This window comes from Salvelinus fontinalis, chromosome 38, assembly GCF_029448725.1.
Source record: "Salvelinus fontinalis isolate EN_2023a chromosome 38, ASM2944872v1, whole genome shotgun sequence".
Lineage (NCBI taxonomy): Eukaryota > Metazoa > Chordata > Actinopteri > Salmoniformes > Salmonidae > Salvelinus > Salvelinus fontinalis.
In genome coordinates this window covers 3,738,954-3,757,496 of record NC_074702.1, presented here as the reverse complement: position 1 = coordinate 3,757,496, position 18,543 = coordinate 3,738,954, and the positions used below count along the sequence as shown (strand labels likewise).

At 45.4% G+C, this 18,543-nt stretch overlaps 1 protein-coding gene across 2 annotated transcripts in view; it reads right to left on the bottom strand.

The window, feature by feature from the left end:
• LOC129838102 (beta-chimaerin-like) overlaps positions 1–15,827 on the bottom strand; it is a 46,361-nt gene extending 30,534 nt beyond the window's left edge. Inside the window, exon 1 of one of the 2 annotated variants that reach the window (XM_055904824.1) lies at positions 15,231–15,827. In XM_055904824.1, the coding sequence (XP_055760799.1) occupies positions 15,231–15,279 (49 nt within the window). In that variant the 5' untranslated portion in view covers positions 15,280–15,827. The remainder of the gene's footprint in view (positions 1–15,230) is intronic. The other variant, XM_055904825.1, reaches the window with a different exon arrangement.
• Between the last annotated feature and the right edge of the window lie 2,716 nt (positions 15,828–18,543).

Genomic DNA, 18,543 nt, shown 5'->3' with positions numbered 1-18,543 from the left:
TGTGGTCATGAAGCTAGGGTTAGGGTTGAACCAGGATGTGGTCATTAAGCTAGGGTTAGGGTTGTCATGAAGCTAGGGTTAGGGTTGTGGATGAGGGTTGAACCAGGATGTGGTCATGTAGCTAGGGTTATGGTTGAACCAGGATGTGGACATGAAGCTAGGGTTAGGGTTGAACCAGGATGTGGTCATTAAGCTAGGGTTATGGTTGAACCAGGATGTGGTCATGAAGCTAGGGTTAGGGTTGAACCAGGATGTGGTCATGTAGCTAGGGTTAGGGTTGAACCAGGATGTGGTCATTAAGCTAGGGTTAGGGTTGAACCATGATGTGGTCATGAAGCTAGGGTTAGGGTTGTGGATGAGGGTTGAACCAGGATGTGGACATGAAGCTAGGGTTATGGTTGAACCAGGATGTGGTCAAGAAGCTAGGGTTATGGATGAGGGTTGAACCAGGATGTGGTCATGAAGCTAGGGTATGGTTGAACCAGGATGTGGTCATTAAGCTAGGGTTAGGGTTGAACCATGATGTGGTCATGAAGCTAGGGTTAGGGTTGTGGATGAGGGTTGAACCAGGATGTGGACATGAAGCTAGGGTTATGGTTGAACCAGGATGTGGTCATGAAGCTAGGGTTAGGGTTGAACCAGGATGTGGTCATGAAGCTAGGGTTAGGGTTGAACCAGGATGTGGTCATGAAGCTAGGGTTAGGGTTGAACCAGGATGTGGTCATGAAGCTAGGGTTATGGTTGAACCAGGATGTGGTCATGAAGCTAGGGTTATGGTTGTGGATGGGGGTTGAACCAGTATGTGGACATGAAGCTAGGGTTATGGTTGAACCAGGATGTGGTCAAGAAGCTAGAGTTATGGTTGTGGATGAGGGTTGAACCAGGATGTGGTCATGAAGCTAGGGTTATGGTTGAACCAGGATGTGGTCATGAAGCTAGGGTTATGGTTGAACCAGGATGTGGTCATGAAGCTAGAGTTAGGGTTGTGGATTAGGGTTAGGGTTGAACCAGGATGTGGACATGAAGCTAGGGTTAGGGTTGTGGATGAGGGTTGAACCAGGTTGTGGACATGAAGCTAGGGTTATGGTTGTGGATGAGGGTTGAACCAGGATGTGGTCATGAAGCTAGGGTTATGGTTGAACCAGGATGTGGTCAAGAAGCTAGGGTTATGGATGAGGGTTGAACCAGAATGTGGTCATGAAGCTAGGGTTATGGTTGAACCAGGATGTGGTCATTAAGCTAGGGTTAGGGTTGAACCATGATGTGGTCATGAAGCTAGGGTTAGGGTTGTGGATGAGGGTTGAACCAGGATGTGGACATGAAGCTAGGGTTATGGTTGAACCAGGATGTGGTCAAGAAGCTAGGGTTATGGATGAGGGTTGAACCAGGATGTGGTCATGAAGCTAGGGTTATGGTTGAACCAGGATGTGGTCATGAAGCTAGGGTTAGGGTTGAACCAGGATGTGGTCATGAAGCTAGGGTTAGGGTTGAACCAGGATGTGGTCATGAAGCTAGGGTTAGGGTTGAACCAGGATGTGGTCATGAAGCTAGGGTTATGGTTGAACCAGGATGTGGTCATGAAGCTAGGGTTATGGTTGTGGATGGGGGTTGAACCAGTATGTGGACATGAAGCTAGGGTTATGGTTGAACCAGGATGTGGTCAAGAAGCTAGAGTTATGGTTGTGGATGAGGGTTGAACCAGGATGTGGTCATGAAGCTAGGGTTATGGTTGAACCAGGATGTGGTCATGAAGCTAGGGTTATGGTTGAACCAGGATGTGGTCATGAAGCTAGAGTTAGGGTTGTGGATTAGGGTTAGGGTTGAACCAGGATGTGGACATGAAGCTAGGGTTAGGGTTGTGGATGAGGGTTGAACCAGGTTGTGGACATGAAGCTAGGGTTATGGTTGTGGATGAGGGTTGAACCAGGATGTGGTCATGAAGCTAGGGTTATGGTTGAACCAGGATGTGGTCAAGAAGCTAGGGTTAGGGTTGAACCAGGATGTGGTCAAGAAGCTAGGGTTATGGTTGAACCAGGATGTGGTCATTAAGCTAGGGTTAGGGTTGAACCAGGATGTGGACATGAAGCTAGGGTTATGGTTGAACCAGGATGTGGACATGAAGCTAGGGTCATGGTTGAACCAGGATGTGGTCATGAAGCTAGGGTTATGGTTGAACCAGGATGTGGTCATGAAGCTAGGGTTAGGGTTGTGGATGAGGGTTGAACCAGGATGTGGTCATGAAGCTAGGGTTAGGGTTGAACCAGGATGTGGTCATGAAGCTAGGGTTATGGTTGAACCAGGATGTAGTCATGAAGCTAGGGTTATGGTTGAACCAGGATGTGGTCATGAAGCTAGGGTTATGGTTGAACCAGGATGTGGACATGAAGCTAGGGTTAGGGTTGTGGATGAGGATGAGGGTTGAACCAGGTTGTGGACATGAAGCTAGGGTTATGGTTGTGGATGAGGGTTGAACCAGGATGTGGTCATGAAGCTAGGGTTATGGTTGAACCAGGATGTGGTCAAGAAGCTAGGGTTAGGGTTGAACCAGGATGTGGTCAAGAAGCTAGGGTTATGGTTGAACCAGGATGTGGTCATTAAGACATTTACATTTTACATTTAAGTCATTTAGCAGACGCTCTTATCCAGAGCGACTTACAAGTACATACATTCATACATTATTTTATTTTTTTTGTACTGGCCCCCCGTGGGAATTGAACCCACAACCCTGGCGTTGCAAGCGCCATGCTCTACCAACTGAGCCACACGGGACCCATTAAGCTAGGGTTAGGGTTGAACCAGGATGTGGACATGAAGCTAGGGTTATGGTTGAACCAGGATGTGGACATGAAGCTAGGGTTATGGTTGAACCAGGATGTGGTCATGAAGTTAAGGTTATGGTTGAACCATGATGTGGTCATGAAGCTAGGGTTAGGGTTGTGGATGAGGGTTGAACCAGGATGTGGTCATGAAGCTAGGGTTAGGGTTGAACCAGGATGTGGTCATGAAGCTAGGGTTATGGTTGAACCAGGATGTAGTCATGAAGCTAGGGTTATGGTTGAACCAGGATGTAGTCATGAAGCTAGGGTTATGGTTGAACCAGGATGTGGTCATGAAGCTAGGGTTAGGGTTGAACCAGGATGTGGTCATGAAGCTAGGGTTAGGGTTGAACCAGGATGTGGTCATGAAGCTAGGGTTATGGTTGAACCAGGATGTGGTCATGAAGCTAGGGTTAGGGTTGAACCAGGATGTGGTCATGAAGCTAGGGTTATGGTTGAACCAGGATGTGGTCATGAAGCTAGGGTTATGGTTGAACCATGATGTGGTCATGAAGCTAGGGTTAGGGTTGTGGATGAGGGTTGAACCAGGATGTGGTCATGAAGCTAGGGTTAGGGTTGAACCAGGATGTGGTCATGAAAATAGGGTTATGGTTGTGGATGAGGGTTGAACCAGGATGTGGACATGAAGCTAGGGTTAGGGTTGAACCAGGATGTAGACATGAAGCTAGGGTTATGGTTGAACCAGGATGTGGTCATGAAGCTAGGGTTATGGTTGAACCATGATGTGGTCATGAAGCTAGGGTTAGGGTTGTGGATGAGGGTTGAACCAGGATGTGGTCATGAAGCTAGGGTTAGGGTTGAACCAGGATGTGGTCATGAAGCTAGGGTTATGGTTGAACCAGGATGTAGTCATGAAGCTAGGGTTATGGTTGAACCAGGATGTGGTCATGAAGCTAGGGTTATGGTTGAACCAGGATGTGGACATGAAGCTAGGGTTAGGGTTGTGGATGAGGATGAGGGTTGAACCAGGTTGTGGACATGAAGCTAGGGTTATGGTTGTGGATGAGGGTTGAACCAGGATGTGGTCATGAAGCTAGGGTTATGGTTGAACCAGGATGTGGTCATGAAGCTAGGGTTATGGTTGAACCATGATGTGGTCATGAAGCTAGGGTTAGGGTTGTGGATGAGGGTTGAACCAGGATGTGGTCATGAAGCTAGGGTTAGGGTTGAACCAGGATGTGGTCATGAAGCTAGGGTTATGGTTGAACCAGGATGTAGTCATGAAGCTAGGGTTATGGTTGAACCAGGATGTGGTCATGAAGCTAGGGTTATGGTTGAACCAGGATGTGGACATGAAGCTAGGGTTAGGGTTGTGGATGAGGATGAGGGTTGAACCAGGTTGTGGACATGAAGCTAGGGTTATGGTTGTGGATGAGGGTTGAACCAGGATGTGGTCATGAAGCTAGGGTTATGGTTGAACCAGGATGTGGTCAAGAAGCTAGGGTTAGGGTTGAACCAGGATGTGGTCAAGAAGCTAGGGTTATGGTTGAACCAGGATGTGGTCATTAAGACATTTACATTTTACATTTAAGTCATTTAGCAGACGCTCTTATCCAGAGCGACTTACAAGTACATACATTCATACATTATTTTATTTTTTTTGTACTGGCCCCCCGTGGGAATTGAACCCACAACCCTGGCGTTGCAAGCGCCATGCTCTACCAACTGAGCCACACGGGACCCATTAAGCTAGGGTTAGGGTTGAACCAGGATGTGGACATGAAGCTAGGGTTATGGTTGAACCAGGATGTGGACATGAAGCTAGGGTTATGGTTGAACCAGGATGTGGTCATGAAGTTAAGGTTATGGTTGAACCATGATGTGGTCATGAAGCTAGGGTTAGGGTTGTGGATGAGGGTTGAACCAGGATGTGGTCATGAAGCTAGGGTTAGGGTTGAACCAGGATGTGGTCATGAAGCTAGGGTTATGGTTGAACCAGGATGTAGTCATGAAGCTAGGGTTATGGTTGAACCAGGATGTAGTCATGAAGCTAGGGTTATGGTTGAACCAGGATGTGGTCATGAAGCTAGGGTTAGGGTTGAACCAGGATGTGGTCATGAAGCTAGGGTTAGGGTTGAACCAGGATGTGGTCATGAAGCTAGGGTTATGGTTGAACCAGGATGTGGTCATGAAGCTAGGGTTAGGGTTGAACCAGGATGTGGTCATGAAGCTAGGGTTATGGTTGAACCAGGATGTGGTCATGAAGCTAGGGTTATGGTTGAACCATGATGTGGTCATGAAGCTAGGGTTAGGGTTGTGGATGAGGGTTGAACCAGGATGTGGTCATGAAGCTAGGGTTAGGGTTGAACCAGGATGTGGTCATGAAAATAGGGTTATGGTTGTGGATGAGGGTTGAACCAGGATGTGGACATGAAGCTAGGGTTAGGGTTGAACCAGGATGTAGACATGAAGCTAGGGTTATGGTTGAACCAGGATGTGGTCATGAAGCTAGGGTTATGGTTGAACCATGATGTGGTCATGAAGCTAGGGTTAGGGTTGTGGATGAGGGTTGAACCAGGATGTGGTCATGAAGCTAGGGTTAGGGTTGAACCAGGATGTGGTCAAGAAGCTAGAGTTATGGTTGTGGATGAGGGTTGAACCAGGATGTGGTCATGAAGCTAGGGTTAGGGTTGAACCAGGATGTGGTCATGAAGCTAGGGTTATGGTTGAACCAGGATGTGGTCATGAAGCTAGGGTTATGGTTGAACCAGGATGTGGTCATGAAGCTAGGGTTATGGTTGAACCAGGATGTGGTCATGAAGCTAGGGTTATGGTTGAACCAGGATGTGGTCATGAAGCTAGAGTTAGGGTTGTGGATTAGGGTTAGGGTTGAACCAGGATGTGGACATGAAGCTAGGGTTAGGGTTGTGGATGAGGGTTGAACCAGGATGTGGACATGAAGCTAGGGTTAGGGTTGAACCAGGATGTGGTCATGAAGCTAGGGTTAGGGTTGTGGATGGGGGTTGAACCAGGATGTGGTCATGAAGCTAGAGTTAGGGTTGTGGATTAGGGTTAGGGTTGAACCAGGATGTGGACATGAAGCTAGGGTTAGGGTTGTGGGTGAGGGTTGAACCAGGATGTGGTCATGAAGCTAGGGTTGGGTATAGGGAACCATTTGGGAAGCAGACATACTGTACTCTGTCTACCGTCCTACATCTGACTGATAAAAACCAAATGCCTTTGTTCAAAGGATCTAGTTTATGTCTCAAATAGCAACCAATTCACTACACTTCCCTTATGGGCCCAGGTATAAAGTAGCACACTAGAGAGAGAATAGGGAGCCATTAGGGAAGTAACCATACTGTATGTCTACAGTGGATGTGTCACAAAGCCTTTGTTCAATAGATCTAGAAACAGCACTCAGAAGAGAGACTTTATGGACAAACTTTCCCCAACTCAAAACCCTGGCACTTCAGAACACGGCTTGATTTATAGAAAATTGACTGGCCTTCCAGCTCCATTTACTAGTTTACATTTACATTTACAGAAACCCATTTACAGAAACTCAGAAGCTTGGTCATTGTGTCTCTGCTCTGGCGAGCAATCAAAATGAATGATTCTACTGCGGATCATTTGGAGAATGCTCTCTTTTTAATAACTGGTTATTCTGGAAGGGTATTGTCTGGGGGTGTGAGGTCCTTCAGGGCAGGCCCTGAGCTGACGCATACTACTCTAAAGGAGCCCGTCACCATTAAATGGATGGCATAAGGGCTATGCCACATTTGGCAAAGCACAAGATAAGGACTTGTTATAACACGCTTAAATAATATGACATGATTGGTGGAGTGTGCTGTATGCGTAGGCCTAAGAAAGGGTTTGAGAAAGCTGAAGAAGATATACTGGTTAGAGACTGAATTTCAAATAGGGAAAGTTGAACTCCTGCAGCCTGTGTGTTGTGGAGGAAGAGAGAGAACACACACAGTAGCTGGAGGGTAAGGGTCGCCCCATCAGGAGACAGACAGGATATTAATTGTGTTGCCCTCCGTTACTCACCAGTCACTGGAGGAATTTTACAAAATAATTACAGCGGTGTGTGTGTGTGTGTGTGTGTGTGTGTGTGTGTGTGTTCTCCGGGTGTTTGTTTTGGAAGCAAAGAGAATAAGAGATGAATAAAGATCAAGCTTAGCAAAGATGTTCTCCACTGAGAGGACTTGTGCTCCAGCAAGATTGAACAAAATGTAGATTCCATGTGAGCGGAAAATATTTTAGGTATCTCAGATTGTTCTGGGAATTCTCACATGGAAACTTAATTGGGAGGAAGGATGTTTAATATGCTTTTACATTAGAATCCTCTCCCGCTGGTGTGGAATCACCCTGGAACACGCCTATTCACAGAAAGAGACGCCACGCTCCTGTCAACATCACCACTATCCATATGGACAGCTAGACCCAACTAAACATATGGCCACACACACACACAGGGATATAGCACAGCCCCTGTAGGGAGACCATCTGTGCATCAAACTGTTCTAAAACAAGCATATCCAGACAGCAAGTAAGTGTGTGTGTGTGTGTGTGTGTGTGTGTGTGTGTGTGTGTGTGTTTGCGTGCACAGGTATGCACAGATGTGTGTGCACACAGATGCACACACAGGTATGCACAATCACACGTACACAAGTGTGAATAAATGTGTGTGTGTGTGCGCACGCTGAGAGTCTTAGTGTGTTGTGAAATCTGTTATGAATGTGTTGTAATGTTTTTAAATTGTATAACTGCCTTAATTTTTCTGGGCCCCAGGAAGAGTAGCTACTGCCTTGGCAGGAACTAAAGGGGATCCATAATATACCCCAGGAAGAGTAGCTGCTGCCTTGGCAGGAACTAATGAGGATCCATAATAAACCCCAGGAAGAGTATCTGCTGCCTAGGCAGGAACTAAAGGGTATCCATAATAAACCCCAGGAAGAGTAGCTGCTGCCTTGGCAGGAACTAAAGGGGATCCATAATATACCCCAGGAAGAGTAGCTGCTGCCTTGGCAGGAACTAATGAGGATCCATAATAAACCCCAGGAAGAGTATCTGCTGCCTAGGCAGGAACTAAAGGGTATCCATAATAAACCCCAGGAAGAGTAGCTGCTGCCTTGGCAGGAACTAAAGGGGATCCATAATATACCCCAGGAAGAGTAGCTGCTGCCTTGGCAGGAACTAAAGGGGATCCATAATAAACCCCAGGAAGAGTAGCTACTGCCTTGGCAGGGACGAAAGGGGATCCATAATAAACCCCAGGAAGAGTAGCTGCTGCCTTGGCAGGGACGAAAGGGGATCCATAATAAACCCCAGGAAGAGTAGCTGCTGCCTTGGCAGGAACTAAAGGGGATCCATAATAAACCCCAGGAAGAGTAGCTGCTGCCTAGGCAGGAACTAATGAGGATCCATAATAAACCCCAGGAAGAGTAGCTGCTGCCTTGGCAGGAACTAAAGGGGATCCATAATAAACCCCAGGAAGAGTAGCTGCTGCCTTGGCAGGGACGAAAGGGGATCCATAATAAACCCCAGGAAGAGTAGCTGCTGCCTTGGCAGGAACTAATGAGGATCCATAATAAACCCCAGGAAGAGTAGCTACTGCCTTGGCAGGAACTAAAGGGGATCCATAATAAACCCCAGGAAGAGTAGCTGCTGCCTTGGCAGGAACTAAAGGGGATCCGTAATAAACCCCAGGAAGAGTAGCTGCTGCCTTGGCAGGAACTAAAGGGGATCCATAATAAACCCCAGGAAGAGTAGCTGCTGCCTTGGCAGGAACTAATGAGGATCCATAATAAACCCCAGGAAGAGTAGCTGCTGCCTTGGCAGGAACTAAAGGGGATCCATAATATACCCCAGGAAGAGTAGCTGCTGCCTTGGCAGGAACTAAAGGGGATCCATAATAAACCCCAGGAAGAGTAGCTACTGCCTTGGCTGGAACTAAAGGGGATCCATAATAAACCCCAGGAAGAGTAGCTACTGCCTTGGCAGGGACTAATGGGGATCCGTAATAAATAACAGTTTAGTGGGTTAGAAAACCCTTCGGACTGCAGACCCAGTGAGCTGGTTAGGTTAGCACCAGGCCAGGCTTCATCAGTTAGGGGGGAAACACAGTGTGCTGGTTAGGTTAGCACCAGGCCAGGCTTCATCAGTTAGGGGGGAAACACAGTGAGCTGGTTAGGTTAGCACCAGGCCAGGCTTCATCAGTTAGGGGGAAACACAGTGTTCTGGTTAGGTTAGCACCAGGCCAGGCTTCATCAGTTAGGAGGGAAACACAGTGTGCTGGTTAGGTTAGCACCAGGCCAGGCTTCATCAGTTAGGAGGGAAACACAGTGTGCTGGTTAGGTTAGCACCAGGCCAGGCTTCATCAGTTAGGAGGGAAACACAGTGTGCTGGTTAGGTTAGCACCATGCCAGGCTTCATCAGTTAGGGGGGAAACACAGTGAGCTGGTTAGGTTAGCACCAGGCCAGGCTTCATCAGTTAGGGGGAAACACAGTGTTCTGGTTAGGTTAGCACCAGGCCAGGCTTCATCAGTTAGGAGGGAAAACACAGTGTGCTGGTTAGGTTAGCACCAGGCCAGGCTTCATCAGTTAGGGGGGAAACACAGTGTGCTGGTTAGGTTAGCACCAGGCCAGGCTTCATCAGTTAGGGGGGGGAAACACAGTGTGCTGGTTAGGTTAGCACCAGGCCAGGCTTCATCAGTTAGGAGGGAAACACAGTGTGCTGGTTAGGTTAGCACCAGGCCAGGCTTCATCAGTTAGGGGGGGGGGAAACACAGTGTTCTGGTTAGGTTAGCACCAGGCCAGGCTTCATCAGTTAGGGGGGAAACACAGTGTGCTGGTTAGGTTAGCACCAGGCCAGGCTTCATCAGTTAGGAGGGAAAACACAGTGAGCTGGTTAGGTTAGCACCAGGCCAGGCTTCATCAGTTAGGAGGGAAACAGTGTGCTGGTTAGGTTAGCACCAGGCCAGGCTTCATCAGTTAGGGGGGGGGAAACACAGTGTTCTGGTTAGGTTAGCACCAGGCCAGGCTTCATCAGTTAGGGGGGAAACACAGTGTTCTGGTTAGGTTAGCACCAGGCCAGGCTTCATCAGTTAGGGGGGAAACACAGTGTTCTGGTTAGGTTAGCACCAGGCCAGGCTTCATCAGTTAGGGGGGAAACACAGTGTTCTGGTTAGGTTAGCACCAGGCCAGGCTTCATTGTTTGGTCATGTGATTCCCTGGCTGCATGATGGAAGCCACTGAGGGAACCAGGGTTTCTAATTAATAATGAATGGAGAGAAAGACAGCAGACGCATGTTGAATTAAACAACTCACCATCTCTGTATGGAGACATTCTTTATGTTTTCATAAAAACAGACAACTGTTTAGTTTGTATTTTTTAAGTCACTTCGAGGGTGAGAACCTGCTAAAGTTACTACAATGTGATTTTTTTTAAATATCCTTATCTGTTGACACCAGTACTGTCCTGAAGCCTGACTAGTCATGACTAGTAACAGCTTCCACTCCACATGTGAATGCTTATGTGATGCAGAACAGAGTGGGACAGAAACACCTGCAGGATAATGATGTTGAAGAACAGACGGCTCTCTTCCTTTACAAGACTGTGTCTGCGTCACAATTAACACACTGTTTTCTATATAGTGCACTGGTGGGCCAGGGCACTACATAGGGCACAGGGTGCCATTTGGGATGCACCCTATGAGACACAAATCCTGCCTCTACTACTATCCAACGGTGTGGTTGCAGGGCTAGGACAGAAGACAAGATACACTTTCATCCTGTATCCCTCCATTTATTCCCAGCCAGAGTAGGGCAGAGTGTTTGCTGAGAGCTGTGTGACTAACAGTGTGCTGGTGGTACACACTACTCAGCTCTCCTGTGCCAGGAATGCGGAGGAGTCGTCTCTCAGATCAGTGCACAGCACAAGCACGGCCACAATTCTTTTTTTTTATCCAGGGGAAGGGAAAATGATTGTGAAATATATCACTAATCTCTTGTTTTTTTCCATTGGAGTATAATATACAGTGCAAGTCAGGGCCTGGGAAACGGCTTTTCATCAATGGTCTAATCTTCTTCCAAAACTGTATTACCCAGATTTCCATTATCCTACAGCAGGATGAATAAACATTGTTGGTATTATCCTACAGCGGGATGGATAAACATTGTTGGTATTATCCTACAGCAGGATGGATAAACATTGTTGGTATTATCCTACAGCAGGATGGATAAACATTGTTGGTATTATCCTACAGCAGGATGGATAAACATTGTTGGTATTATCCTACAGCGGGATGGATAAACATTGTTGGTATTATCCTACAGCAGGATGGATAAACATTGTTGGTATTATCCTACAGCGGGATGAATAAACATTGCTGGTATTATCCTACAGCGGGATGGATAAACATTGTTGGTATTATCCTACAGCAGGATGGATAAACATTGTTGGTATTATCCTACAGCGGGATGGATAAACATTGTTGGTATTATCCTACAGCAGGATGGATAAACATTGTTGGTATTATCCTACAGCGGGATGAATAAACATTGCTGGTATTATCCTACAGCGGGATGGATAAACATTGTTGGTATTATCCTACAGCGGGATGGATAAACATTGTTGGTATTATCCTACAGCAGGATGGATAAACATTGTTGGTATTATCCTACAGCGGGATGGATAAACATTGTTGGTATTATCCTACAGCGGGATGGATAAACATTGCTGGTATTATCCTACAGCAGGATGGATAAACATTGTTGGTATTATCCTACAGCAGGATGGATAAACATTGCTGGTATTATCCTACAGCAGGATGGATAAACATTGTTGGTATTATCCTACAGCGGGATGGATAAACATTGTTGGTATTATCCTACAGCGGGATGGATAGACATTGTTGGTATTATCCTACAGCGGGATGGATAAACATTGTTGGTATTATCCTACAGCGGGATGGATAAACATTGTTGGTATTATCCTACAGCGGGATGGATAAACATTGTTGGTATTATCCTACAGCGGGATGGATAAACATTGTTGGTATTATCCTACAGCGGGATGGATAGACATTGTTGGTATTATCCTACAGCAGAATGGATAAACATTGTTGGTATTATCCTACAGCGGGATGGATAAACATTGTTGGTATTATCCTACAGCGGAATGGATAAACATTGTTGGTATTATCCTACAGCAGGATGGATAAACATTGTTGGTATTATCCTACAGTGGGATGAATAAACATTGTTGGTATTATCCTACAGCAGGATGGATAAACATTGTTGGTATTATCCTACAGCGGGATGGATAGACATTGTTGGTATTATCCTACAGCAGGATGGATAAACATTGTTGGTATTATCCTACAGCAGGATGGATAAACATTGTTGGTATTATCCTACAGCGGGATGTCTTTCTGTCCATCCTGGTAGTTTCATGAAGAATAACTTCAAAGTCAAGTCTTGATTGGCTGGACCGACCTCGCTCATGTACTGTAGTTTCCTCATTCAACCGCTGTGTCTCCACCGAGAGAGGACGGTCTAGTCAATTAAGGCTTGCAGACTAGAGACTACGGTCACGTAGAAACAGCTGAAGACAGCAGCATCACAGCAACATTTGTTTACGGCAGCAGCAGGAAATCGAGGGGCTAATATGAAACAGAACGTGTTGTGTTCACAGATTCATTTCTGAGGTTGCATCACAAATGGCACCCTATTCCCTATATAGTGCACTACTTTTGACCAAATCCTTATGGGCACTGATCAAAATTAGTGCACTGTATAGGGTACATGGTGTCATCTGGGATGCAAATGGAGTCATACGCCTCATAGAAAAGATTATTCAAATGTCTCTGTCAGCCAGAAAGCTCTCCAGGAAGATAATGATAGCCATGTGTGACAGGCCCTCTGTCCCTGGCAGCACAGCACCTCGTAACGTCTGGTAATTATATCGAGAGCCTAACAATAATGACAAGCCTCCACACCACAGTCAGAAAATACTTTCCCCTTAAAAAAGATGCAGTGGTCAAGTGGTAAATCCAGTGCTTTTGGCAACGTACTCATGAGATAATGTCTTGTGAAGTATGAAGTCAGCACAGACAGCCTGTATGAGGCTGGAACGTCTACGTCCCAAATGGCTCCCTATTCCTTATGTAGTGCACTTCATAGATAATAGGGTACCATTTGGGATATAAACATTGTGTCTGGCTCCCATGGGCAGCAGAGCCTTCTGGGTAATTTGACTATGGTATGGTATGGTGGTGTGGTTGGGTAGGGGATTAGAAGACACTAAATAAATACAGGCCATCATTTCACATGTTCACTCTGACAACGACGACCCAGCAGCAATAGGATCAAAGACTAGTGCTACTCCCACCCACTGTACATTCTGTAACTTTTGGTCACACTTATCTTAACCTGAGTCAATCATGTAGAGGATAGGAAAAGACTGATGTTCAGAATATGACCTGGAAAAGTGCCACAGCTGCTCAAACAAACTGAGTGTGAAACAGCAGTCGCTGGCTGTAGCCTCCTCCTGAACACACAGTATAACTGAGTGTGAAACAGCAGTCGCTGGCTGTAGCCTCCTCCTGAACACACAGTATAACTGAGTGTGAAACAGCAGTCTCTGGCTGTAGCCTCCTCCTGAACACACAGTATAACTGAGTGTGAAACAGCAGTCTCTGGCTGTAGCCTCCTCCTGAACACACAGTATAACTGAGTGTGAAACAGCAGTCTCTGGCTGTAGCCTCCTCCTGAACACACAGTATAACTGAGTGTGAAACAGCAGTCTCTGGCTGTAGCCTCCTCCTGAACACACAGTATAACTGAGTGTGAAAGGGCAGTCTCTGGCTGTAGCCTCCTCCTGAACACACAGTATAACTGAGTGTGAAACGGCAGTCTCTGGCTGTAGCCTCCTCCTGAACACACAGTATAACTGAGTGTGAAACAGCAGACGCTGGCTGTAGCCTGCTCCTGACCACACAGTATAACTGAGTGTGAAACGGCAGTCGCTGGCTGTAGCCTCCTCCTGAACACACAGTATAACTGAGTGTGAAACAGCAGTCACTGGCTGTAGCCTCCTCCTGAACACACAGTATAACTGAGTGTGAAAGGGCAGTCGCTGGCTGTAGCCTCCTCCTGAACACACAGTATAACTGAGTGTGAAAGGGCAGTCTCTGGCTGTAGCCTCCTCCTGAACACACAGTATAGATAAACGTGTGGTGCCCATGTTTGTCAGGGTATAAAGTACAAACAACCCTATCACACTGTTGGTTAATGTGGAGGCCACGCCAGTGTGTGTGTGTGTGTGTGTGTGTGTGTGTGTGTGTGTGTGTGTATGTGTGTGTGTCTCAGTGGAGAAGCGGTTATTCTAGTAGTTTAATAGCCAGGAGAGGGAGAGTGTGTGTGTTATGTCTTTGTCTACCCGGAGGAAAAGTCACCCCTAAAATAAAATCCACCATAGTGAAGCATATGTTGCTTGTCTCACAAACCATCAATAGGAACAGTCAACTGTGCAGGGCAAGGTGGTGTTTGTTAAGAAGAAACCCAGAGAATCTTCTAGACATCTTCTATAGGTATCTAAAGACAACCAGAACACAGCATACATGGCATCTTGCCAACTAGTGACCAACTTCAAAATGTTTTACTGGGAATAAACAAGTATTTTTGAAATGTCACATCAAGCCCCAGTCTTCATGGAGGCATGATGGGAAAATGGTAGATTTAGTTAGAGGGACCCCATCCCTGGTGCCCCTACCAACATAATATAGCAGTGGCCACAATGGCCAGTCGACAAGGATTATGGGGACAATTGAGAATTGAATGGTAGTTATCCAAACAAAAACATGTACATCAATGACCATTCCAACCCTACAATCTCAGCCTGTTCATTGAGAGAGGCGTTCACTTCCTATCCAAGATGATTCCTCACTGAAACCAGACGCAAGAAGGTATGCGTTAAAATACATAAAAACACATTCTATTTGCGAACGACTAGACTGGTATGTCACTGTCAATCAAGCTCTTGAAAGTGGAACGTGTATCATTCTATGTTCAGCGGCGGCAGATGTGAAAGAGAGCAAGAGATGAGAGGAGGCATGAAATGAATTATTATAGATGCGAACGTAGACGACTGTCGTCGTGACTTATTGGGTGATGTCTGTCAATTAAGCACAGATCGATATTTTTTTTAAAGTTACATAATGTGTATCACAAACGAAATTCATGCATGCCAACTATGACACGGTTAACTCTCAAGCCCCTATATTAATTGTATTATGCAATAAATATTGAATAGAGAGAGAATAACAAGGGTGATAATATTATCATTGATAAGCCTAACAAATAATAAAATGTTAAGGCCGAATAACATATTGTAAATTGTTTGTTATTTGTTTCAAACAAAATATTTTAATTTAGGGCCATTACCAGAAGACACTGATGAACCCGAAAGGCTTGAGTTGCTGGATGCTGCCATCCCAATCCGCTTCAGGCTCGGTCTGTTCACTCGCGGTCAGTCGAGGTGCGCTCACAGCCCGTCCCCCGTAGTCCGTCCATCTCACTATGTCACGTAGCGTAGGCTACTCTCACTCGCTGCTTTGGTACGAACTAACACTGTTTATATCTCTTTTCCGTTTTCTAAATTACTCCTCTTGTATGATTAACGTTCCAGCACGCTTTCACTTCTCGCGGTTCCTTTCCCTGGCGGTTCCCTGCGCGCCGTATGTTGCCGCATTTACTGTAGCTCCACTCACTGGCAGTGGTGTAAAAATAGTCAGACAGGAGCACAGGAACAATATCAACTTTCGATCATCTTGTCTAAACGCACAACTATAGACACCATTAAAGTTTGTCAAATGTATCCACTGGAAGAGCGGCATATGCTTTCGCCATGTTGAATTAAAAACACAGTATCGTTTTCCATGTGGTGGTGGTGCTACTTCTGGGATCGTATAAACACACTGCGACGGAGCCGCCTTCTTAAAGTGGAAGTATTCAGTAGACTGAAGAGACCTCTGAACTCCAGTCAATCTGAAGCAGATCTATTCCTCTGAGCTCTGACCTTTGATTTCAATATGATGGTGATGATGGTGACAGACTGGCTGGGTGCAGGGCAGGCTGCTGGCTCAGTGTCCCCACTCCCCAATGCCATAATAAAAACAAATAACCAGAATAAAATACATATTTGAGGATGTTTAATCAGAACATTAACATGATGACAACTGTATTCGGCTATACTGCATGTGTTAAACTCCAAACCAAGTCCATTTACACCCTTTAAACCATTGGATATTGATTTCAACAGCCTAAAAATAGGTTCTCTCTGGGCTGTATTTTTATAGCACAGGAAGCACAATTCTGATATTTGGTTTGACCAATCAGATCAACTCTGAAAAAGATATTGATGTGAAAAGATCTGATGTGATTGGTCAAAACACTAATTAGTTGAACAAATATCAGAATTGGGCTGCCTGTCTAAATGCAGCCTTTGTCACCTCACATCAGGGGCGCAGCCAGGGATTTTTATTTTTTATTTCACCTTTATTTAACCAGGTAGGCTAGTTGAGAACAAGTTCTCATTTGCAACTGCGACCTGGCCAAGATAAAGCATAGCAGTGTGAACAGACAACAACACAGAGTTACACATGGAGTAAACAATAAACAAGTCAATAACATGGTAGAGAAAAAAGAATCTATATACAATGTGTGCAAAAGGCATGAGGTAGGCAATAAATCGAATAATTACAATTTAGCAGATTAACACTGGAGTGATAAATCATCAGATGATCATGTGCAAGAAGAGATACTGGTGTGCAAAAGAGCAGAAAAGTAAATAAATAAAAGCAGTATGGGGGTGAGGTAGGTAAATTGGGTGGGTAGTTTACAGATGGACTATGTACAGCTGCAGCGATCGGTTAGCTGCTCGGATAGCAGATTTTTAAAGTTGTTGAGGGAGATAAAAGTCTCCAACTTCAGAGATTTTTGCAATTCGTTCCAGTCGCAGATTTTGGGCCCCATGAAAAGTTAGCACATTGGGCCCCACCACCACAGGCCACACCAACCCTGCACGGTTTCTGTAACCACACACCTCCAGAAGCCAATCGACCCATTCAAAGCTTTAAATAACTCTACCTTTGCAGGCTTGCAACTCTCTTGTAGTCCAATATTTACTGTACGATATTTACTGACAGCGAGCTGTGCAAATATAACACTGTGCAGACATGTAACATTCTGCATACAGTGGAATTCACTCTATGATGCAAGACTGATACCCTCTATAAGAAATGTGCTAAAGGCCATCTTTTACAGTCTAAATGTAATGTTAATGGTAGAAATCTTGAATGGAAAATTCTCTTAACATGAATGAATAACTTAAAATAAATATAACTTAAATATACATTAACCTCTTCAATTAAAATAAATTAACATTATCATCTATAGAATGATATAACAAACAAAATACAATCCGCAGCAGATTGTTGAACTAAGTATACATACAAACTAGAAAATAAACAGCTGTAAAAGTGGAAATTAAAAACAAAATGAAAATAGAAATGAAAAGGCCTGATGGTGGCGCCAGAGGAAAGGTCAAGAGGTCACCAAATCAATAGGTTTCTTCCACTTGGGGTCTTGATTGTGCACAACAAATGTTATGGCAATCCAGATTTATCTTGTTCTCAGTCTTGTTCTCAGCCTGTGGACATCATGTGTGTAGTGATCCAATATCCATAGCCATGCCATTTAACAGTTATCACTGGCCCTTGCTCAGCCTTACCAAGAGCCCAGCGCTGAGGCTTCTTGCCAGCAAAGTCCCTGATCAAGTCTTTGAAGTCCAGCTTTCTAACTAACTGACTTTCAATAGACAGCATGGAAAGACTGCAACGCCTGTCCTGGGACATAGTGGATCTCAAATAGTTGATCAGTTTAAGCTTACTGAAAGCTCCCTCGCCACCAGCAACAGTCACAGGCAGTGTGGAAAATATAAGTAAAGCAATGCACACTTCTCCAAAAATGCTTTGCAGCTGCATCTTACAAATTGCATTCAGGAGACCAAGAAGGGACAAGTTAGGGGGAAAAGTGGCAGCATATACAGTGTTCAGGTGTCTTACTTCATGTTGAAACTCAGGTGTAAGATCTCAGGAACACTTCATGATTAGTGATTGGCACACAGAAGGGACTTTATCCTCACTTATCTGCCCAACTTTCAGAACAGCAGAAAATGATTCTACAATTTTGCAGTGGTGTGGAACCTAGTGTCCAAGTATGATGTTTTCCATAGCAGTAAAAAACACTGTGTTCCGAAACACTGTTGCTGCACTGTCCTGGGCTGTGTTCTCTTCAGAGGTCTCATCATGGAATCTCTTCCTCTTCCTCTGGCGGCTGTGTTCCAAAACACTGTTGCTGCACTGTCCTGGGCTGTGTTCTCTTCAGAGGTCTCATCATGGAATCTCTTCCTCTTCCTCTGGCGGCTGTGTTCCAAAACACTGTTGCTGCACTGTCCTGGGCTGTGTTCTCTTCAGAGGTCTCATCATGGAATCTCTTCCTCTTCCTCTGGCGGCTGTGTTCCAAAACACTGTTGCTGCACTGTCCTGGGCTGTGTTCTCTTCAGAGGTCTCATCATGGAATCTCTTCCTTTTCCTCTGGTGGCTGTGTTCCTTGCTAAATTGAGGTGCAACATTCATTTGCGTAACAATCAGTGTTGCCTCAGACAGGAGCTCCCATCCATCTCCAAGAGCCTGCA